At 51.6% G+C, this 23,283-nt stretch overlaps 1 protein-coding gene across 2 annotated transcripts in view; it reads left to right on the forward strand.

Moving 5' to 3' along the window:
• The window catches only part of CDH23 (cadherin related 23), a 394,117-nt gene that overhangs the window by 356,901 nt on the left and 13,933 nt on the right, over positions 1 to 23,283 (forward strand). For both annotated transcript variants that reach the window (XM_059397665.1, XM_059397664.1), the window contains 12 exons: positions 4,908 to 5,129; positions 5,409 to 5,528; positions 6,189 to 6,369; positions 11,025 to 11,158; positions 11,636 to 11,845; positions 12,387 to 12,494; positions 13,579 to 13,681; positions 14,990 to 15,115; positions 15,847 to 16,050; positions 17,733 to 18,191; positions 21,406 to 21,522; positions 22,655 to 22,879. In XM_059397665.1, the coding sequence (XP_059253648.1) occupies positions 4,908 to 5,129; positions 5,409 to 5,528; positions 6,189 to 6,369; positions 11,025 to 11,158; positions 11,636 to 11,845; positions 12,387 to 12,494; positions 13,579 to 13,681; positions 14,990 to 15,115; positions 15,847 to 16,050; positions 17,733 to 18,191; positions 21,406 to 21,522; positions 22,655 to 22,879 (2,209 nt within the window). The remainder of the gene's footprint in view (positions 1 to 4,907; positions 5,130 to 5,408; positions 5,529 to 6,188; positions 6,370 to 11,024; positions 11,159 to 11,635; positions 11,846 to 12,386; positions 12,495 to 13,578; positions 13,682 to 14,989; positions 15,116 to 15,846; positions 16,051 to 17,732; positions 18,192 to 21,405; positions 21,523 to 22,654; positions 22,880 to 23,283) is intronic.

The following is a 23,283-nucleotide window of genomic DNA, read 5'->3' on the forward strand; positions in this document are numbered from 1 at the left end:
GTAGTCCCAATAGTTTATTTTTGGTTTCATTTTTCTTCCCTCAGGAGACGTATCTAGAAAAATGTTGCAGCAGCTGATGTCAGAGACATTATTGTCTGTGCTCTCTTCTAGGATTTTTATGGTTTTAGGTCTCACATTTAGGTCTTTCACCCATTTTGAATTTATTTTTGTGTGTGGTGTAAGAAAGTGGTCCAGTTTCATTCTTTTGCATGTTGCTCTCCGGTTTTCTCAACATCATTTGTCGAGGATACTATCTTTTCCCCACTGAATATTCTTTCCTGCTTTGTTGAAGACTAATTGACCATATAATTGTAGGTTTATTTCTGGGACTCCTATTCTGTTCCACTGATATAGAACACTTGCGATTTTTTGTGTCCTTTTGATACAAGCCATACTGACAAGTATAAGGTGATATCTCATTGTGGTTTTGATTTTGCTTTTCCCTGATGATGAGCGATGCTGAGCATCTTTTCATGTGCCTATTGGCCATCTGGGTGTCTTTTCAGAAAAATGTCTATTCAAGCCCTTCGCACATTTTTTATTCAGGCTATTTGTTGGTTGCTAAGTTGTGTAAGTTTTTTATATATTTTAGATATTAATTCCTTATTAGATGTATGATTTGCAATTTCCTTCTTGCATTAGTAGTTGTCTTTTTGTTTTGTTGATGGGTTGCATGCAAAAGCTTTTTGTTTGCTATCATCCCATTTGTTTATTTTAGCCTTTGCTGCCCTTGCCTCAAGAGAGCGAGCCAAAAAAATATATTGCTATGACTGCTGTCAAAGAGCTTACTGCTTATGTTTTCTTCTAGGAGTTTTGTGGTTTTAGGTCTTATATTCAAGTCTTTGATCCACTTTGAATTTCTTCCCATTGTATATTCTTGCTTCCTTTATTATAGATTAATTGACCATATATGCCTAAGGTTTTTTTCTGGACTTTCTGTTTTATTCTGTTCATCTGTATGTCTATTTTTGTGCTGATACCACACTATTACGATTATTGTAGCTTGGTAATACAGTTTGAAACCAGGGGTCCCAATCGCCAATTTGGACCTTTTTCAAGACTGCTTTAGCTATTGGGGGGTCTTTTGTGGTCTCATACAAATTTTAGGATTCTTTTTTCTAGTACTGTGAAAAATGCCTTTGGTATTTTGATAGAGATTGCATTGAAACTGTAGATTCCTTTGGATATTATGGACATTTTAACAATATTCTTACAATCCATGGACATGGTATATCTTTCCATATTTTGTATGTCATCTTCAATTCCTTTCATTAATGTCTTAGAATTCAGAATACAGGTCTTTCACTTCCTTGATTAAAGTTATTCACAGGTATTTTTTAATGTAATTGTAAATGGGATTGTTCTCATAATTTCTCTTTCTTATAGCTTATTATTAGTATATAGAAACAATCAATTCATGTATGTCTATTTTGTATCCTGTGACATTATTGAATTTGTTTGTTAGTTCTAATAGTTTTTTTGGTGGAGTCATTAGGGTTTTCTATGTATAGTAGCATGTCATCTGAAAATAATAACAGTTTTACTTCTTCCATTCTCAACTTGGATGACTTTTATTTCTTTTTCTTGTCTAATTGCTATGGCTAAGACTTCCAATTTTGAATAAATGTGGTAAGATTAGACATCCTTTCAGCTTTTCATCATTGATGATGTTAGCTATAGTTTTTCATATATGGCCTTTATTATGATGAAGTATGTTCCTTCTGTACAATTTTGTTTAGAGTTTTTATCATAAATGGATGTTGAATTTTGTCCAATGCTCTTTTTGCATCTATTGAGATTATCATATGATTTTTATCCTTCAATTTGTTAACGTAGTGTATCAGGTTGATTGCTCTGTGGATGTTGAACCATTCTCTCCCCCTGGAATAAATGCCACTTGATTGTGTTGTGTGATCCTTTTAATGTATCATTGAATTCAGTCTGCTAATTATTGAGGATTTTTGCATCTATGTTCATCAGGGATATTGGCCTGTAATTTTCTTTTTTCATGGTGTCTTTGCCTGGTTTTGGCATCAGGGCAATCCCAGCCTAATAAAATAAGTTTGGAAGCATTCTTTCCTCTTAAACTTTTTAGAATAATTTGAGAAGGCTAACTATTAACTCTTTAAATATTTGGCAGAATTTACCTGCAAAACTCTTGGTTCTGGACTTTTGTTTTGGGAGGAGTTTTTAAATTACTGATTAAATTTTATTACTTGTAATCAGCCTATTCAGATTTTCTGATTCCTCATAATTCCATCTCAGAAGGTTACATGTTTCTACATTTTAGTTTCATTGACCTTGCTGTTGTTTTTTTTAATCTTTGTTTATTGCCACTCTGATCTTTATTTCTTCCTTTACTAACTTTGGGCTTTGATCATTCTTTTTCTCATCCCTTTAGGTATAAAGTTAAATTGTTTATTTGGGATTTTCTCTTATTTCTTGAGGTCCACCTGTATAACTATGAACTTTCCTCCTAGAACAGTTTTTGCTTTATCCCACAGATTTTAGAAAGTTGTGTTTTCATTTTCATTCATCTCAAGGTATTTATTTTCCCTTGGATTTCTTCACTGACCCATTGGTTATTTAGTAACATGTTGTTTAGCCTTTATGTATTTGTGATTTTTAAAATTTTCTTTTTATAACTGATGTCTGGTTTCCTACTATCATGGTCAGAAAAGATGCTTGATATGATTTCAGTCTTCTTGAATTAAGACTTATTTTGTGGCCTAACATGTGACCTGTCCTGTAGAGTGTTTTATATGCACTTAACAATTATATGTATTCTGTAGTTTGGGGATAAAATGTCCTGTATATACCTATTAAGTCCATCTGGTCTAACCTGTTGTCATGGCCAATATTTCCTTGTTGGTTTTCTGTCTGGATGACCTATCCACTGATGTAAGTGAGGCATTAAAGTCCTCTACTATTATTGTATTACTGCCCATTTCTTAAAATCCATCTGAGCTTTCAAAGATAACATGAGAAATTTCAAAGCTATTTCCTTCTTTAGACAGACACTTCAGACTCTTCCTCAGTTTGTGCAAGTTACCTCTCTGGTAGAAAAGTTTGAGCAATGTTAAAATAATGCATTTCCCCCTCTCTGTGTGATTCTTGCTTTAATAATGATCCACTGTGATTCTAAGACCTAGAAGAATGCCTCCCTGATGGTGGGATTTAGTCCCTGTAACTGATGACAACAAACTCAGAACACCAGAATGTTTGAGCTGGAAGGAACTGTAGATATCAAGTCAGATTCTATTTTAACAGAAAAGGTTCTAAAGAAAACGCGATATGCCCAAGGTCACAGAGCTCCATTTCAAGGGTCCAACCCCACCTGCTTTGGAAACAACTTTAGTCACCACCTCACACCCACCCCTCCAAGATCCACAGCTGCAGCTCAGTGAACTCATTGCCTCCCCAGCGGCAATGAAAGTCTTCTTGGCTATAGGTCTGCTGCCCATTTGCCCCTCCATATGTGGTTCTAGAACCATCCAAGGTGGGTTCCAAAGCTCCAGGAAAAATTTGTGCACAAGCTGTCTATACCCAGATTTTTATATTCTTTCTGTTTTGTGGCCTTGGCAATCGTCTAGCCATGTTCTCCCTACCCAGATATCTTTGCAGTTATTATAACCTTGTTATCTTATATCAGTCACTAATTATGGTTCATATTAGCCAAGGTCCTGACAGGAAACAGATGGCACACTCAGAAGTTTAATGAAGAGAGTTTAATGGAGACCATTTACAGAGGGCTGGAGAAGCACCCAATAGACTAGCAACTGCAGGAAGCCATTACCACCCACGCACCCGGAAGGACAATAAGAGGAGATGAGGTAGCAAGACCCCGGTGGGAGCTGGAGCCATGGAAGAAGGGCCATCCGGCAGGAAAAACACAACCATTGACCAAACTGCAGGGAGGAAAGGAAGGAGTGTGGAAGAAATGCCCCACCTCTCTTTCTTCCCTCCTCCTGGCTTCTACCAGGACCTCCTGTTGGTAAAACCCATCTGGAAACCAGATGGCAAGGGAGCCCAGATGAGTTGGCGCACAGGGGATGTCCTCCCAGGTGGAGAAGCAGAGAATGAAAGGGGGGCAGCAGGAGGCACAGAGAATACCAGCACATGGCTCATTTCCTTTTCCCATTTATTTACTCTGCCGGTAAAGTGCCACATCTGTCATCTCTCTATGGTTCTTGAGGGCCGCCGATCACAGAGTTCCAACTGGCTGGATATTTCATGTGGCCCGATTAGACCAAGCATCAGCCAGAAATGGCCAATTGCAGGAGAACATGTTGCAGAAAATATTATTGCAATGAAGTCATGTTCTGTGAGCTTTATTTTTCATGATTCAACAAATTCTGCCCATTTAACTGCCCCAAACCCAATGTCTTTCCTTTCAAAAATGCCAAAAATACATATTTCTTCCATTTACATGAACATTGGTGAAGCTTAATACTGTGTTGGGCTGTGTACATCACATTCATGCCTTTGTTGATCTGGCAGGAGGCCCAAGGTCAGTAAGGCCCCGGCCCAACCAAAGCTGTGGGTGGGGGGTGGTTACTAGGGTTCATCTCATATGCTAATTTTAATCACTAAATTGTTGGGCTGACCAGGACCATGAGGCTGTATCCCAGCTCAGCAGAGCCTTGATTGATTACTGATGTCTGCCATGGACATAGACAAACCTGTGGTGGTACCAGTGCCATCTTGGACCTAAACAGTTACCTATCTTGGCTTTTGGAGGAACCTCTGTGATTTCCTTCTCTACCAGCCTGTGGCTTCCTGCCTTGTCCTTTCTTTCTTTCTCTCACTGTACTGGATCATGCCGAGTGATCCCAGCCTAGGAGAATATCCAGTCAGTTTCCCCTCCACTCTTTTAGCAAAGAACCTGACCGCACTCTTCTTCACAGGCCACCACTCACGTGTACGTGACCATTGTGGATGAGAATGATAACGCACCAGTGTTCCAGCAGCCTCACTATGAAATCGTACTGGATGAGGGCCCAGACACAATCAACGCTACCCTCATCACCATCCAGGCGCTAGATCCGGATGAGGGGCCCAACGGCACAGTTAGCTACGCCATTGTCGCAGGCAACATCATCAACACCTTCCGTATCGACAGACACACGGTCAGCAGCCGAGGGTGGGGTTTACGAGGAGGCTCCGCTGGCGGAGCAGATGTGATGTTATGGGAGGTGGGAACGGAGAAAAGATGGAGTCTGGGAGGAAAGTATGGAGGCAGCCAGTGTGGAAGGAAGCAGACTTAGGTGGGGTGGTAACACGGGCTCCCCATCATGGCTGAGGTGTCAGAGCACACCTCCAAGGCAGGGGTGGTCTGAGGGTTCCCCATGAAGAAGCTGGTCCTCGGGGACCCACTGATCCATGCTTGCCCCCTGTTTTGCCCCCAGGGTGTCATCAGTGCCGCCAAGGAGCTGGACTATGAGATTAGCCATGGCCGCTACACTCTGACCGTCACTGCGACAGACCAGTGCCCGATCTTGTCTCAGCGCCTCACCTCTATCACCACGGTGGGTGGCTGGGACACAGCACGGGGGGAGGACAGGGCCCGGAAGCTCTAACGGGGAAGGGGCAAAGGGAAGATTGTCCAGGAGAAACTCCTAAATCCGAGAGCCCTGCCCGGGTCTTGGCAACTCAGCCAGACTTGCTGTGTGACTTGGAGGAGCTTACTGAACTTCTCTGCATAGCTTCATCTGTCAGACAGATGATGACCCCTGCCTTCCCCCACCCCACCCTTCATGGGAAGGGCCCCAACTCTGGTCAAACCAACAGAAGCTCATCTCCCTGCTCTTCCACTCGAAGACTCGAGGCAAGTCAGTTCACCTGCTTGAGCCCCACTTTCCTCTTTTCCTCTTCCATGAAAGGGAGAGAGTGAAGGCTCATCAGTGTGGGCAGAGCAGACCATGGGAAATGACCGTAGGGCGGCAGTAAATAGAAGTCCGGAGCATTATGCTAATATGGTGATTATGTCCATAAAAAGGCTTTGACACTGACAATAACTTATCTGTAGGCATAGCTTAAAAGGCACACCCCTCCCTCCACAATCCCAGAGAATCCTTGCATCGGCCCCAGGAGACAGGATTATCAGACCCACTTTACAGATGAGGGAACTGGGCTCAGCTCCAGGCTAGCCAGCGTGGAGCCCCAGTGAAGCCTGTCCACCACCCCAGGTGCTCGTGAACGTGAATGACATCAATGACAACGTGCCCACCTTCCCCCGAGACTATGAGGGACCATTTGATGTCACCGAGGGCCAGCCGGGGCCCCGTGTGTGGACCTTCCTGGCCCACGACCAGGACTCGGGCCCCAATGGGCAGGTGGAATACAGCATCGTGGATGGAGACCCTCTGGGTGAGTGGGGCCTGAGCCAGACGTGGAGGGCAGCGCAACCCGTGACCCTCTCCCCAGCCCCACTTAGGAGCCGTGACCGTGCACTCTCTGGGCCTCAGTTTCCAACCCATAAGATGCCGGAAATACTCTTCTCCCCACCCCTTCCTCACAGGGATATGAGAGAACATTCTGAAACCTGAGACTAGTAGCCTTGGAGGGTCGCCCTTTGAGAATCAGGTAGAAAATGCCCCAGCATCATACCCAGAGGAAAGACCCCAGGGCAGAGGAAGGATGAATATCCTTGCCCCAACCCTTCCGGACCCCGAGATGCATTCAGCACCTGGATTTTTCTGTACATCTGGTTGCCAGGCATAGCCTTCACAGCTACTTCAGTGGTCATCCTCAGGAAGAACGGGGTTGGCCCTAGCCTGAGCGGTTCCGCAAGTTAGTTTCCGCTCATTTCTGTAGAGTCAGAATTCCAGTCTCAAAGGCTTGCTGGTGCCAGGCTGGGGACACACATGTGGGAAGGGGTCTAGGTAGGACAGTAGGGAGTAGTGGGGGCTATGGGACCCAAGCTCAGCTTCTGCTGATGTGGCTATGTCAGCATGCAGGCCCCGAGGGGCTAGGTCTTCCCACCTTCAAGACAAAATCTAGAAATCCAAATCTTTATGAAACATCTGGATTTTCAATGGGCCATTCAGTAAGTATTTATTGAGCACCTACCCTTTGCCAGTCATAATTCAGGTGCTGAGGATGTTGGACAGTACAAGATGGACACAGATTCCTGTCCTTAGCTCACGTTCCAGTAGGAAGACGCAGGCGATGAACCTAAGTGACTGAGCAGATAACTTAGTATATTGGGAGGTGCTAAGGGCTATGGAGATATATAAAGCCAGGAGATGGGGTGTGCCAAGCAAAAGCTGCAATTTTGAATAGGGTGCTCAGGGAGGACATGTCCAGGGAGGTAACATTTGAGCAAAGACCTCAAGGAAAGCAGAGCGGGTCATGTGGACATCTGAGGAAGACCATTCCAGACAGAGGGAACAGCAAGTGCAAAGCCCCTGAGGCCAGAGCATGCTAAGTCAAGTGAGAGGAGGAGCAGGAAGGGATGAGGTCAGAGTGGTAGTCGTTCCAGACATTCTTGGGTCTTGCTGACCATGATGAGGACGTGGCTTTGGCGCCAAGTGATCTGAGAACCATAGGAGGGCTGGAAGCACAGGAGGTACCCAATTTGACTTAGATGTGACCAGGGCCACTCTGATTCCTGTGCTCAGAACAGACCGTTGAGGCCAAGGAGTGGGAGCGGGAGGGACCATAGGAGCCTGTTAAAATCACTCAGGCTACAGATGGCGTAGCTGGGTTCAGGCTGGTTGCACCGAAGGTGGTGACGGTGAGGTAGATGGCTCTCGCGTATTTCAGGGGTGGAGCCAACAGGATGTGCTGACTTATTAGATGTGGAGAAAGTGGGAGATGACACCAGGGTTTCGGTCTGAGCAACTAGAGAGAGGGCATGACCGTCAGCCTGTGGGAAGGCTGCGGTGGGAGCAGGTGAGGGGCAGAGGTGAGAGGAGGTGTGAGATGGCAGGTGGGGGTTAGACGCCCAAGCCAGGGGGTCGTGAGGGATGTCTCTGCTGGGAGCTGTCAGCATGGAGATACACAAAGCCACGAGCTGAGAGGTCCGCACCAGAGAAGGAGGCAGATGAGAGCTCCCAGGATAGAACACAGAACCTGGGCTGTATTTGCAGTCCAGGCACTAAAACTCACTTCCAGAGCAAGACTAGCCTGAGCTTGCAGGAGGTCGCTCCATTCTGTCAGTCCACCGTTTCACGCCCCCAAAATCCCTTCTCTGGCTAAGCCGCATGCCTTCCTCTCCCGAAACCAGCAGAGCGAGGGACTTTCTCTGTTATTCTCACAACCACGGAGGCTTGATCGTCGCCCGGGAGTCCCTGCGCCTGTTCGGGAGGCTGCTGAAGCTTCACCGAGGGGTGGGAGCTGGGCAGACGGCCTTCCTAGCAAGAGGCCCTCACTGCTCCCAGCTTTGGGGTACAGGTATATCTTTGGGGTACAGGTGAGGTACACCTATATCTTAGCACACTGCAGACAGCTCCATGCCGTGGACTTTTGGAGTCCTGAGCCAGACCTCCCGGTTAAATTGACACATGATCATGGTCAGCCATAGGAATTTAGGGTCTTGTGGGGCATCCCAGGAGACTGAGAGGCACCCCCCTGCCACTGCCCAGAGAAGTAAGAGAAGTTTGGGGTCCCCTTCCCCCAGGAAGGAAGAGCCCAGAGATAACTTTGGGATCACAGAGCACTGCCCCATTGCAGGGTAGACTAGGGAAGGCTAGGGTTGTGCCTGACCAGCTCCCACAAGGCACGGGGGTCCACTCCCCACAGCGCCCCCTACCTCCAAGTTCAGTGACACCACAGCAGTAACCTGAAAACCTGACATGCTATGTATCAGGACTGCTTTCCGTGGAGAGCCGGCTTAGTGATACACCACAGGTGAAGACACACGGTTTGGGCCACCCCCCCCCCCGGCTCCCAGCCCTGCAGCTGGAGCCTGGAGGGGCTCCTGTTGGTGGAGAGACGTCAGGGGTGACAGGAAGCCCTACTAGGCTCTGCAGAGGATATACGCAGTCAAGCAAGTTGGGAAAGAGGCTCTATCCCTGGGAGCCCCTCCCTCTAGCCTTGGCCTTCTCGGAACCTCCAGCTGCCCTTCCAGGACAGCCTGCTCCTCTGACCCCTCATCCATCCTCATCCCCCCTGAAGGCCCCAATTCCCTTGGCGGACTGCCTGGGCTCCTTTCCGGGTCCCTCTAATCATACCAAGACCTGCCCTGGATCCAGCACCCAGGAGGTGGACCAGGCCTTGTCCAGTCCCAGTGCCACCCTTTTATTGGCCCATTTTCCGTATGAGGACATCAAGGCAAAGCTCAGTCACATGCCCAAGGGCACATGGGAGTGAAGTCAAGAGGCAAATGGAAAGCCTCTGTTTTTAACCTCTACCTCCAAAAGGAGTGGAATGCTGGGGAGTTCCTGGGGGTAAGCTGCTGGGGATAATGCATCCTGGGTCCTCGGCCTGCCTCCCTCTCCCCGATCTTCAGTTCGTGAGCTGATCTCACTGGGGTCTAGCCTGGGTCCGGCCCTCCAGAGCCTTAGGCTTGCCCCCTGAGTTCTCAGAGCCGTTTCCTTCCTTCAAGAGGGTAGCTGGCTTTAGAGAAAGGGCTGGAGGCCATCTGTTCACCCATGGTCAGGGGCCCAGACAGGGCTGGGAAACCCCAAGAAAGGGAATCCCCAGTTCTTGTGAGACCTTGGAGTGTCAGGCTCAGGAAATCCTGCTTCAGATGGCTTCCACGCCTCTGGGAGGGTGAGGGGTGTGGGGGGCCGCAGAAGGGCTGCGTATGGAGTCAGAGCAGCAGTGGCTGGGGGCAGGGGCAGTGAGGTAGGATAGGAAGGGTCAGGCAGAGGGAATTGTTGGCAATTAGGGCCTCCACCCTTGCGGTGCCCCTGCATGCTGTATGTCCACAAGCAAGTCAGTGTCCCATCTGGGCTTTTCCCCCTGGTGCCATTTGTCTCTGTCCCCAGTTCCAGGGCAGGGGGGACGCAAAGAGGCAGCCCGCCCTTCCTCACATCTACCCCACCTGCCTCACTCACCTTTCCTGCCCTTTTCCTACCCACCTGGGCTCCTATCTGTTCCCCTCCACCCACTCCCTGTCCTCACCTTTCTCTCCCAAACCTCCCATCCTGGTCTGTCTGCTCTGGTGGTGGTTCTAGAAAGACCACTGTCCAATGGATGCAGTGGGCTGAGACCCAGAGCCCTGGATTTGAGTACTGGCTCCAGAATGAACTTGCTGTGGGAGCTCAGACAAGGGGTCACCCTTCTCCAGACTCTCGATTCATTTTCCCGAGGACACAAGGGCCTGGATGGTCTCCGGGGTCCCTTCCAGGCCAGCCTGAGAATCTGAGGTTCTTGCTGTAGATGCTTTCATACTGAAGCCAGAGGGCCAGCTGAAGGCTTTCCAACGCGTAAAAGAAAAGAAGTCAGGTCTGACTAGAGGCCAAGAGGGGTCCCCAGGCCTGGCCAAATGCTGTTGACATGCCAGCTGTGGCTCAAGACCGGGGCTGTATGGAGGGCAGCTGGGGCTTCCCTGACCTCAGTCACTCCTGCTCTGCCCTGTCCTATGCCTCCTCATCAGCAAGCCATCCCTTGGGGGTAAGCTTTGTCCTCTCCCCCGTTTTCCAAGACATGGTATCTGGAAGGGATTGCACGTCACGAAGTACCCGAGACCTCCATCAGTCAGTTTCTGAGCAAGAGTGTGAGAGTGTGCTTGTGTAGAAAGAGGCCCCCACTTTTTTCAACATAACCGTCTTACACAGGGTCAGTCCCTGCCCTGCGTGAGGCCCAGGGAAGGGACCCAAACCGGCGTCTCAGGCACACTGGGGTCTAAGCGGGCCCATGAGCACCTGCAGCCCGAGCAGCTATCTGTCCCTCTTGCTCCCACCCTGCCCAGGCTCCCCAAGGATCCGAAGCTGGGGGCACGGGAGGCCGCGTACCCAGCTGGCCACCCGCCCCCAGTGAGTAAGGCTCGATAGAGGAAGCAGGGAGAGGCCAAGGGCTTTCCACGGCTCCCGGCCATTCCCGGCTCACTGCAGCCTCTCCTGGGCAACACCCAGGGGAGTTTGTGATCTCTCCTGTGGAGGGGGTGCTGCGGGTCCGAAAGGATGTGGAGCTGGACCGGGAGACCATTGCCTTTTACAACCTGACTGTCTGTGCCCGCGACAGGGGGGTACCTCCCCTCAGCTCCACGGTAAGTCTCGGGGCTCCATGCCAGGGGCATGCCCTCACTGCCCCCTGAACTCTCCATAGAGGTTTCTATTTATATGCCTACTCTCATTCCCAGAGAGGCCCCAGGCTAACCTGCAGCCAGCCCAGACCCGCAGAGTCCCTACCAGGCCGGCCAGTGCCTCTCGGGGCTCCCTGGGGCCTGGTGGCCATGGGCATTCACAGCTCTCCCCACCCCAGCCAGCCAGGCCTCTGCAACTGTCACTCTGCCCTGCCCCCGCCACCCCCCCGCCACTGCCCTGGTTCTGCCTCTTTGCCCTTTCTGCTTGCTTCTTATTCTCATTTTCATCCTTGTGCCATTTTTTATTATCCTTCTCTTCCTCTTCCTCTTTCTTCTCTCTGTGATCGCCTACACCTTTTCTTTGGCAATCTCCACCCTGACCCCTGCTCGCCTGCCCCATCTCGCACCCGTCACTTCCTCCTCTTCCCCAACACACCCCAGATGCTGGTGGGGATCCGGGTGCTAGACATCAATGACAATGACCCCGTGCTGCTGAACCTGCCCATGAACATCACCATCAGTGAAAATAGCCCCGTCTCCAGCTTCGTCACCCACATCCTGGCCAGCGACGCCGATAGTGGGTGCAACGCACTCCTCACCTTCAACATCACTGCAGGCAACCGAGAGCGGGCCTTCTCCATCAATGCCACGGTAGGGGACCCCCAGATTTCCTTCTGAACCAGAGGACCCAGCCTTAGAGGCTTTATGCTCTGGGCACTGGGCATCTTCAGGCTCAGTTTCTTCCTTGAGCCTCTGTCCTGTGATGGGATGTGGGAGTCTCTGGGTAGCATAGAATCTTGGATTTGCAGCCAAGCCACCTCTGGGGTCCCTGTCACCCCCAAGCCTTGCCATGTGCAGTGAGGGAGCCAGAGCCTCAATTCCATTTGGTTTATTAATAAGATGTACCAGGAAGTCCTCATTGTCCTCTTGGAGTCTTAGCCGCTTCCAGCCCCATGAGGTTCTCAGAGGACCTACCCCTTGCAGACAGCAAGACCTGGCCATTGGTGGACCACTCTTGCCCTGTCAAGACCCCGCCAGCCCATGATAGCCATCTAGACCGTATCTGTGGCAATGTAGGGAGAGAATTCACAGCTACTCCTGGAGCTACAGGTGAAGCAGTTGGGCATCTGTGGACCAGAGCCCAGAATAGGGGCCAGGTCGCTGCTCAGCTCACCAGCCCTCTGCCTCCCAGACAGGGGTCATCACCGTGAACCGGCCACTGGACCGCGAGCGGATCCCGGAGTATAAGCTGACCATTTCTGTGAAGGACAACCCGGAGAACCCACGCATAGCCAGGAGGGTGAGGCCAGAGGACATGGGGGAGCAGGGCTGCGTGCTGAGGCGGCAGGCAGCAGGCCTGGGGGTTAGAGGCACAGGCATCCAAGGGAACCAGTGCCAGGTTCAAATCCCAGTTCTACCTGTCATTGGATGAGTGGCTTTGACAAGAAGTGGATTTCTCTCCTATCCCATTTTCCTTCTTTTCTGCAAAATGAAGAACCTCCCCTGCCCCAAAGTGATGGAAAGGACTAGAAGGAGCCAGTATCTATACAGTCATCAGCACTGTGCCTGGCATGTGGCAAACACTCAACACCAGCTGTCCTCTTTGGTCCCCAAACCACTGATACTTGGGCACACACCACCCATCACTGCCCCCTTGCTCACCTGTCCCATCTCACACCCATTGCTTCCTCCTCTTCCCCAACATGCCCCTGATGCTGCTGGGGATTCGGGTGCGGGACATCAATGACAAACCTCGTGCTGCTGAACTTGCCCTTAAACAGCAGCATGGAGTGGGGGGTCAGGAAGCTGGAAGGCTAGAGACACACAGACAGACACACACACACACACACACACACACACACACACACACCGCTGCTAGCTCTCCCTGTGGGTCTGGATCTGCTCAGCTCTGTAACAGAGATAGCATCCAGGGCTACGGAGAGGTTCTAAGACAAGAACCCAGCTGTGGTTTCTGAAAGATATAAGGTACAGCACTGGGGGAGAGTTTGGTTGGGCCTGGACTGGGGTATCAGGCAGGCCTACAGAGTCTAAAAACCAGCAGTCATCTTCCTGCCTGAAGTCCTTTCTTACCAGGTGATGGGACATGATTAAATGCTGGTCCTGTCCATCCTGTTCACTTCACAGTACCTCTGGGAAAGGAGTTAGGATTCCCATTTGCCAGACCAGAAAACAGTCCAGATAGGGGAAATGATTTGCCCAAGGCCCCACGGCAGGGCCTTGAACCCCAATCTCTGGACCCTGAGTGTGGGCTTTTTAATCTTCTACCTCTGCACCCTGGCCCCCCACTTTCCAGCCCTCCTCCCCACTGGAGCATTTTGCTAGAACATGGTCTACAACTTAACCCTCCCTTGTGCCTCCCTCAGGATTTTGACTTGCTGCTGATCTTTCTGGCAGACGAGAATGACAACCATCCCCTCTTTACTGAGAGCACCTACCAGGCGGAGGTGATGGAGAACTCTCCCGCTGGTAGGTGCCAGACCCACCCGGGAGCCCCTGCTGCTGGGGTGCCCCCTGGGCCCCGGATGCCTGAGGGCCTCCCTTGTGCTTGATAGGGGCCCTGCTGAAGCCTGGCTGGGGAGGCAGCCTCACCGAGTGGCTGACCAGAGACCAGCAGGTGCAGAGGGGTGTGGAGGGGAGGAAGGGGCACCGCTCTTGAGGGGCTGGTGGGCCCTGGGTCACCGCACCTCTTGGGGGCCAACCAAAGAGGCCATAGGTCTACTTGGAAAAGACAGCTGTGGTCATTGGTCCCCAAAGTGTTCTGAAAGCCACCCCATTACCCCCTCAAGAGGGACAGTTAAGGCCTGAAGACTACCCAGGAAGGGGGTAAGCTCACCCCTCCCTGTTCCCTCACCCCAGGAGCACAGGGCATCCTAGAGGCTTCAGAAGCTCAGGGAACACACATAAACAGAGGAGAGAGGCCAAGGGGCCCCAGGGAGGCCAGCCTAGCCCCTTCCCTACACCAGCACACTGACCGGCCTCACTGTCTTCAGAGGAACAGAATCTCCTTTTTGCTGTGCCTCTGGGGAGGCCCCCTCACCCTTCCTCCAGCTGCCCCAGCAGCTCAGATTCTAACTCAGAAAGACATGAGCTACAATGCTTCTTGTCTCCGGCTGGGTGCGCTCCGCTCTCTTAGTCCCTCCTGTGTATATGCTCACACACGTACGTGATGGCATGGGCCCGCATGAGGCAGAGGTGTGCAGAGACACAGAAATGCAGGGAGGGGCCTACACAGTACACTCCATGTGCAAACGTGTCCACTAGCAGCAACAGATAGAGGCACAAGCAGCGGGATCCCCAACCTGCCAGCACTCCTGTGCGCGTGCTCGTGACCGTGCGCGTGCAGTCCCACACACAGGCAGGGGCCGGGTATTCCTAACCGGGTGCAGCCAGACCTCTGTAAAGAGCATCTGGAACCCGTGTGGACAGCCTGGGCTGGTCGTGCATAGCTAGACAGGGCCCACACGCTCAGGGAGCCCCAACCCTCCCATGGAGTAACCCTCAAAGGCTGCTGGGAAGGCAGGCGCACTCCCGGCGCCCCGAGGGGCTTGCTCACCGCTGTTGTGTTTTCTCCCCAGCAGGGCTTTGAGGCTGCTCCCCAGGCATCTGCGTCAGTCTGCCAAGGCTGCCGCAGCCTGGCCCAGGGCTCCCCCACCCCGTCCACCTCACCTCCCTCCCTCTCATCCATCGTCAGCCATGGCTCACCGGGGCCAGGGTGGGGGAGGGGTGGGTGGGGGCCAGCTTGGCCCCCCAGTGACCCCTCTCCCCCTGGCCCAGGGACCCCCCTCACGGTGCTCAACGGGCCCATTCTGGCCCTGGACGCGGACCTGGACGTCTACGCCGTGGTGACCTACAAGCTGCTGGGCTCCCAGAGTGGCCTCTTTGACATCGACAACAGCTCTGGTGAGGCCTCTGTGCCATCCCAGCGCTCCCAGCCTGGCACCAGGGCTTCCCGCTGGGGTGGCAGTGGCCATCCACCAGACCCAGGGCCTCCCTCCTTGGCACTAAATCCAGGCCCTCCAGGGGGACCCCACTCCTCACAAGCCCCACTTTGCAGCTGGACTAAGCCCTGTGGGGCAGAGCAGGAGGAGCCCGCAGGAGGCTCAGAGCCAAACCAAGGGACCTGCTAGTGCATAAGCTCTCAGCCTAGACAGTGAACCCCCATACCCACTCCCTCCATCTGCCCATGCCCAGGGTAAGAGGCTCAGGACCCTAGCCCACCAGAAGTGGCCAAAGGTCTGTCCTCAGACCACGTCCAAAGTTCCCCAGAGACTGTGTCCCATCAGTCTGGTCCTGGATAGGAGGCCAGCTTGGTGACCGGAGACAACAGGGAGGGGTATGCTGGCGAGCAGACCAGTGCTCCTCCCTGGGTCCCTCATCCTAGGCAAGACTCTGGAGCACTGCAGAGGGTACCCAGGGAGAGGATAATTGCAGGAGACTGGACACTGGGGGCCTTCCCTGAACAGTTTGTTGAGCCTTTGGGGTAGAAAGTCACTATGTTGTCTTTCCCGCTCCTCTTTTGTCTTTTTTCCCCTTTCACTCCCCTGTCTCTCTCTCTCTATCCCATCCTGGCTGGTTCTTGCTCCGTCTCCCTTTTCCTTTGTGTCTCCTCGGCTGGCGGTGCTGGGTGCCAGGCGTGGTGACAGTGAGGTCAGGTGTCATCATTGACCGGGAGGCCTTCTCACCCCCGGTCCTGGAGCTGCTCCTGCTGGCTGAGGACATTGGGCTGCTCAATGGCACAGCCGACCTGCTGGTCACCATCCTGGATGACAATGACAACTGGCCCACGTTCAGCCCTCCCGCCCTCACAGTCCACCTGCTAGAAAACTGCCTGCCAGGTAAGCAGACCCCAGGCCCTGGCCCCTGGCCCCCGGCAGAAGCTGCTTGCTGGTCCACGGGACTTGGAACCTCACAGGGTAGAGGCAGAATTCACCCAGCAGCGAGAAACAAGGGCAGTAGGGCAGCCGGAGAGAGCACTGGAAAGGGAGTCAGAAAAACGAGGCGGCCCTCACCTCCCTGCTCTGATCCAAAGTGTTTGTCTGGAAAATGAGATTATTAAGAAATGTTCCATCTACGTCCCTAGAGGGAAGGACTTTTTTTTTTTTTTTTTAAGATTTTATTTATTTGACAGAGAGAGGTCACAAGGAGGCAGAGAGGCAGGCAGAGAGAGAGAAGGGGAAGTAGGCTCCCCTCTCCCAAGCAGAGAGCCTGATGCCGGTCGATCCCAGGACCCTGAGATCATGACCTGAGCTGAAAGTAGAGGCTTAACCCACTGAGCCACCCAGGCACCTGGGAAGGACGGTTTAAAAGTCAAAATCAGATGAATGTGATTCCCATCAACATCAACTATGGCTTGGAGGGTATATTTGATTCTAAAGGTCAGCTGGAAGAGCAAAAACACTTTGAGACGGAAGTATAAATAAAGCAGTGTTGCCTTACCAGATAACGATAGCATGTTACAGAACTGCAGGGTTTACAGACCATAAGATCTGAGCATAAGACTCTGGGACAAAGTTAACCCAGAAACAGATACTGGAAAAGTAATGAAAGTAGTATTGTGTGAGTAAGGGGGCATGGCCGGCTCAGTCAGTGGAGCGCGGACGCTTGTTTTTGGGCTTGTGAGTCTGAGCCCCACATTAGGCGTGGAGATTACTTAAAATCTTTTTCTTTTTTTTAAAGGAAACAATGAAGTCAATTGTGAAAACTCATTACTTAAAGTGCAAAATATCTATTCATATGCAGTGCAGATTGTCACCCCATATCAGGCACCAAAATGAAACCTATAGAGGGTCTAGAGAAAATACAAAAGAATGGAAACATTTACAAACAAAAGAAGAAACTTTAGTTGAATTATTTCTTTGAATTCTGATAAAGAGGTTCTAAGCATATGATAAAGAGAACCCAAAAAAGGAAAAGTTTTGGTGCATACTAAGTCAAATTTCTTTTTTTTTTTTTTTAAGATTTTATTTGTTTATTTGACACAGAGACACGACGAGAGAGGGAACACAAGCAGGGGAAATGGGAGAGAGAGAAGCAGGCTTCCCGCCGAGCAGGGAGCCTGATGTGGGGCTTGACCCCAGGACCCTGGGATCATGACCTGAGCCAAAGGCAGATACTTAATGAATGAGCCACCCAGGCACCCCCCCTAAGTCATATTTCTTTACACCAAACAATAGCAACTGATAAACAAACTGAGAAAAAGATATCTGTCACCAGTTATCATAATTATATAATTTGCATAAATTGAAAGATAAGTGGGCAAAAGTCAAAATCAGACAATATGCAGAAGATATTACTAATCGTTAAATTATTAAAGATTTTTCAGTCTCTCAAATAGTCCCAAAATGTGAAACAAAATGAGAGTTATCTACAAAGCATCAAACATGTAAATTTTATGAAAGATAACCACAGGCAAGACTGGCACGACGGGACCCTTGGGAACCACCAACAAGTGCATCCCAGTCTAAGGTTTTCGGAAGAGACCACTGTGCTCAGCCACTCCCCATTCCCACTCCCACAGGATTCTCAGTCCTTCAGGTCACAGCCACGGACAGGGACAGTGGCCTCAACGGGGAGCTGATCTACCGAATAGAAGCCGGGGCCCAGGACCGCTTCCTCATCCACCCAGTCACTGGAGTCATCCGTGTCGCCAATGCCACCATCGACAGGGAGGAGCAGGAATCCTACAGGCTGGTGGTGGTGGCCACCGACAGGGGCACCGTCCCTCTCTCGGGCACAGCTCTCATCACCATCCTTATCGACGACATCAATGACTCCCGCCCCGAGTTCCTCAACCCTATCCAGACGGTGAGCGTGCTGGAGTCAGCCGAGCCAGGCACCGTCATCGCCAACGTCACCGCCATGGACCGTGACCTCAACCCAAAGCTGGAGTACCACATCATCGGCATCGTGGCCAAGGATGACACTGACCGCCTGGTTCCCGACCAGGAGGATGCCTTTGCTGTGAATATCAACACAGGTACAAGGGCTGGCTCCCCTCCCACCGCGCTCCTGCCTCCCTGCCCCGTCTCCTCGCCTTCTGCTTTCTTCCTGATCCTTCTTTCTGTTCCTCCCCTTCCTCGGCTGCTCCTCCTCCTGCTCTCTTCCCCCACACCCAGCATCACAGTGCTCCCTCTCTTGTCCCTCTCTTCCCTGGCTCCTTCCCTCTCTCCTCCTGCTGCTCCTCCTGTCAGCTCAATCTCTCCTTCAGACTGCCTCCCTCTGGCCGTGTTCCACAAGAACACCCACCTCACCCACTCCTGCCAGAACTAAATATTGTAAAGCTTTCATGTCTGTAATCGTCTAGGAAGATGGTAGCTTGTTTTTCTATGTATCTCTTTAAGAACCAGGTAGCTGGACGCTTTCTTTATACATATGCTAGTCATTTAAGTCATCTGGAAATTTTATATATGCCCTTGAGGATTTGCTTATGTGAGCACAAAAGAAACAGCTGTGGCTTATCTTTCATGATCTGTGCAGCTTATCGCAAGGTTGATGGTTCTACCATTTCCCCCAAAGTTTCATGTTTTTGCTACTCCAGGGAGTTAAGAAGGGATGCGGGACCCCTACAGGTCTCCTCCTTGAAAGGCCCAGAAGAGTGACAGAAAAACTAAGACGGCTATGACAAAATTCTGAAAATCATTGTTATTCAGAAAAATGCATAGTAAAGTAGCAATGAGATATCAATTTTCTATATGTAATTAGCAGCTATTAAGATGCGAGACAGTGCTGAGTATTGGTGACAATGTGGGGACGTCAGAACGCTCATACACTACAGTAAGAGATTAGACTGCTTCCACCATCCAGACAGCAATATAGCACAAAGGACATTCATACCCCATCCTTCCACAGTTCTTCTCCTGGGTGTATGTCCCAAGGACATTCTCAGGTCAGTAACGGGACTGTATGCCACATCACCTGCCATGTTATTGGTGGTGGGTGTTGGAGGCCACCCAGGCATCCATCCCTAGCAGATTGGAGAGTAAGGCATGGCGGGCGTACGCCATGAATACCATGCAGCAGTCAGGAGCAATAGACGAGATTCACAGAGAAATGTGGGTAGACCTTAGGAATAAGTACTGACTGAAAGAGTAAGACCGAGACGAATCTGAAATATATAGAAGTAGAAGAAAAAGAAGAGGAGGAGGGAGGGGGAGGGGCGGGGGGAGGAAGAGGGAAGAGAAAGGAGAAGGAGGAGAAGAAGAAATAAGAAACAGAAGGAATAAGAAATACGTATATATCCCAATCCCATTTTGTGTAAATGTAAAACACACACACACAAGAAACAGTACATGGTTTTCAGGAATACTTCCAAGTGAGAAATACTCTTCAGTCCATTACAGTGATTGACCAAGGGGAGAAGAGGGGAGACGAGTATAGGAATAAAAGGGAATAGACACATAAAACCAAAGTGGTACGAATGACCACAGGGAGCAGTAAGCCTTTGGATCTAGAGTATGATTCGCTCAATAAGCATCTGAGGCCCAGAGGAAGAAAGAAGACAGGAAAACCAGGAGCACTGCAAGAATGTAGATGGCTTGGCCATGGCCCGGGTGCGCAGAATTCCTGCCGCAGTGGCTGGTCAGGACCATGGAAAGCTGCTCTGTGCCCCGCCACACTTGATGCTCTGCTGATTCCTCTACCGCTTTCCTCTTCTCTGTTTTCCCTCCCTCCAACTGACTCTCTTCTCTCCATTTTTCTTTCCAGTGTCTTCTCTGCCCCCTCTTCCTCATGTTTTCTCTACCTCCCTTGCTTAGCTTTCCTCCCCTTTCTTCTTGCCAGAGCCTCAGCTCCCTGAGTGCTCCTATCCAATGGGGTTCCCACTTGCTCCCCTGGCTTCCTACCCACCCCCTTCCCTTCCACTCCCTTCCCTCTCAAACCTCCTGCCCTGGTCTGCTCTGCACCCTACCGTCCCCCACGCCCTGCTCTGCTCCATCCCCCCTCTGCACCCTGAACTAACTGATGTTAACCCTCTTCTCTCTTCCTCCTGGCTGGCAGGCCTGCAGGTTTGAGCTCTGTTTCTCTGTCACTTCCCACCTCATCTCTGCTTCACCCCATCGCCTTCCTCCATACCACACCCCTACCACCCTTCCTGTCCTGTGGGGCCCAGGCCAAGGCCGTGGCCCAGCCTTTGCAGACTGAATGCAGCCACCCTCTCCCCATCCTCGCTCCCCAACCTCGGGGACGGGGAGCGAGAGTAGGAAGAGGAGGAGGAGGAGGAGGCAGCGGCCCAGGGTAAGTGACCGCCCCTTGGCTGGGGACCAAGGAAGACAGAAGCCCAGCAGGGGATCTGCCAAGGGGGTAGGGAACCCCAGAGGCCACAATGCCTGAGAGGAAGCTGGAGAGAGAAAGTTTCACCTAGGGGTCAGGCCACCAGGCCCTCCAACAGAGCCAACCCTGAGATTGGCCAACTAGGTCTGCCCAGTTCAAGCCCAAGCCGCTCGAGAGTTCCTCTGTGATTCAGGGGCTGGCGGAGGGAGTGGAGGCAGGAGAAAAGGAGACAGCTTGCCAGTCTTAACACAGAACGGTGCTCCTTTCCCACAGTCAAGCCCTGTCATGTCCCACGTAATCAAGACAAAGAGCTAGGCCTGACTATCCGGCCTGTCTCACCACGGTCCTTTCCAGAGAACACCCTCAGGCATTTCTAGCTGCCTTGACCTTTTAAACTCAGTCTCCCTAGAATACAAGCATTGCTGAAATTGCAATAAAATGAACACGACATAAAATTTATCACAGTAGCCCTATTTAAGCATATGGTTCAGTAGTGTCAGTATACGCACGTTGTTGTAGAATGTAAGCATTCTGGAAACAAGCAATTACATGGCACTGTGTGTCAAGCACCGTTCTAAACCCTTCACCAATGTAAACTCATTTTATGGTTATAGTCCTCAAAATAGCTCTGTGCAGTAGATACTGTAATTATCCTCATTTTATAAATGAGGAAACAGATGCAGAGATATTAAATAATTTTTCCAAGTTCCCCTGGCTAGTAAGCAGGGAGTGAGGGGCAAAATGTGGTGTCCCCAGAGTGCAGGTGGCTGTGGTCTCATCCCAGCCCAAGATGTCACTGCCAAGTCCCCATTCTACTGGGGATCATTGCTCTTGGTGTGGTTTGGGGGAGCTAGAGAGGAGAACCCCTGGGAGGCCCAGATGTTATGGAGTTCCCCTCAAACTGAACCTAGTCTGGTCTACAGGGTCCGTAATGGTGAAGTCCCCGCTGAACCGGGAGCTGGTTGCCACCTATGAGGTCACTCTCTCAGTGATTGACAATGCCAGTGACCTACCAGAGCGTTCTGTCAGCGTGCCAAATGGTAAGGCTCCTCCAGGCACCTGCCACAGGCTACTCTGAGCCCATCAGGGCAGGGGCAGCAGCTGGGAACATGCATAGGCCTGACCCCAGGGAGGGGGCAGCAGGACCTGCTCTCCGCAGGGGCTGACAATTGTCAGGCTACACAAAGGGTATGAAGGGTGGCCACCACAGGGGGGCTCAGGGTGACCCCACGTCCCAGTTGTGAGAGCTCAATGGTGGGGGATCCAAAGCCCAGAACTGTGTGTGGTCTTGAACCCAAAGGCTCAGAGTGGAAAGGAGGCTTGATAGAGACTGGGTGGGCACTAAGAAATCGACCGGCCAACAGAGACTCCAGCCAGAGCCCCATCGTCAGAGTCAGTGAGGAGGGTGTGGTGGGCACATGTGACAGGAACCTCAGAACATATAGCCCAGAGGAAGGAAAGCGCAAGGAAACGTGAGTGTCCATGGAGGCCAAGACACTAGTGTAGAGGGTGCAGGCACCAGAGCAGAGAGGGGCACCGGCCACCACCCTGTCCACAGCCTGAGGCATGACCAGGAGGGGCTGCTGAAGGAGTGGATTTTGTGTGGGCAGAACAGGAAGCGGGAGGATGGAGTGATGGGGTGGCCTCAAGTCACCTCTGGCCTCGAGGGCATGGACAGCCGCTGGGATGGGGAGATAGGCCTGGCAGATATTGGCTGCTTATCCTTACAGGCCAGAGGCCCAAGTTTTCAGGAAGGAAGAGCAGACCCGTTCACTGCCTACATGTTGTCTGCTCAGAGGGCAAGGCCCTGGGCGGGTTACCCTGAGGGGTCACCTCAGATAGGAAGTAGAAGGACAGGGTCTTCGACTCTTAGACCATCACAGCCCTACCTCACTGGATGGGTTGAAAAACTGAGGCACAGTTAGGGCCAGGGTCCGCCGAGATCACTTAGCCAGTTGGTGGAACCCAAACTCCTTCCCCCATGGAAGAGCCAGCCACCAGACCAGGAGAAAGGGTCACGTGTCACCACACAAAGGCTGGGTAGAGCTTCAGGGAGTTCCAGGAGGGCAGTGAAAGGCCACAACCCTGTCTGGGCTTGACCGACACTTAGCAAGGCCAGGCCTAGCCACACTGGTGTCCCTCATATCACCTTCACCCCTGCCTCTGACCCAGCCAAGCTGACAGTCAACATCCTGGATGTCAATGACAACACGCCCCAGTTCAAGCCCTTCGGGATCACCTGCTACACAGAGCGGGTTCTGGAGGGGGCCACCCCAGGAACCACGCTCATCGCTGTGGCTGCTGTGGACCCAGACAAGGGCCTCAATGGGCTGATCACGTACACGCTGCTGGACCTGATGCCCCCAGGCTATGTCCGGCTGGAGGACTCCTCCGCAGGTAGGTGGGAAGTCTTCCAGAAGAGGGTTGGGGTACATGCGCCTGCTCAGCTCCAGGGGACCCTGGCCCATTGTCGCCCTCCAGTGGGGGCCTCACCCTAGTCCCTCAGTGGGCTGGGCCAGATCCAGTATGGCCAGCATTACCATCACTCCCAGATGCCCAAACTATAGGAAAGGAGAGTACCTAGTCCCAGGTGGTGTAGAGGCCCCCTCTGAGGTCTGCTGGACCCATTGGATACTCCACCAGTGCCTCTGCCACCTGGGCTTCCACTAGGAGTCTCACTTGGGGAGCGAGAAGGCCAAGAGAAGAAGTTCTCAGAGGAGGTCCTGGGCTAGTCAGTACCCATCCCTTCGACTTGTGAAAAGCTTTCTCACCCCTCCCGTGAGGGGAACAGCCGGATACTA

This window comes from Mustela nigripes, chromosome 4 (genome assembly GCF_022355385.1).
Source record: "Mustela nigripes isolate SB6536 chromosome 4, MUSNIG.SB6536, whole genome shotgun sequence".
NCBI classification, from domain to species: domain Eukaryota; kingdom Metazoa; phylum Chordata; class Mammalia; order Carnivora; family Mustelidae; genus Mustela; species Mustela nigripes.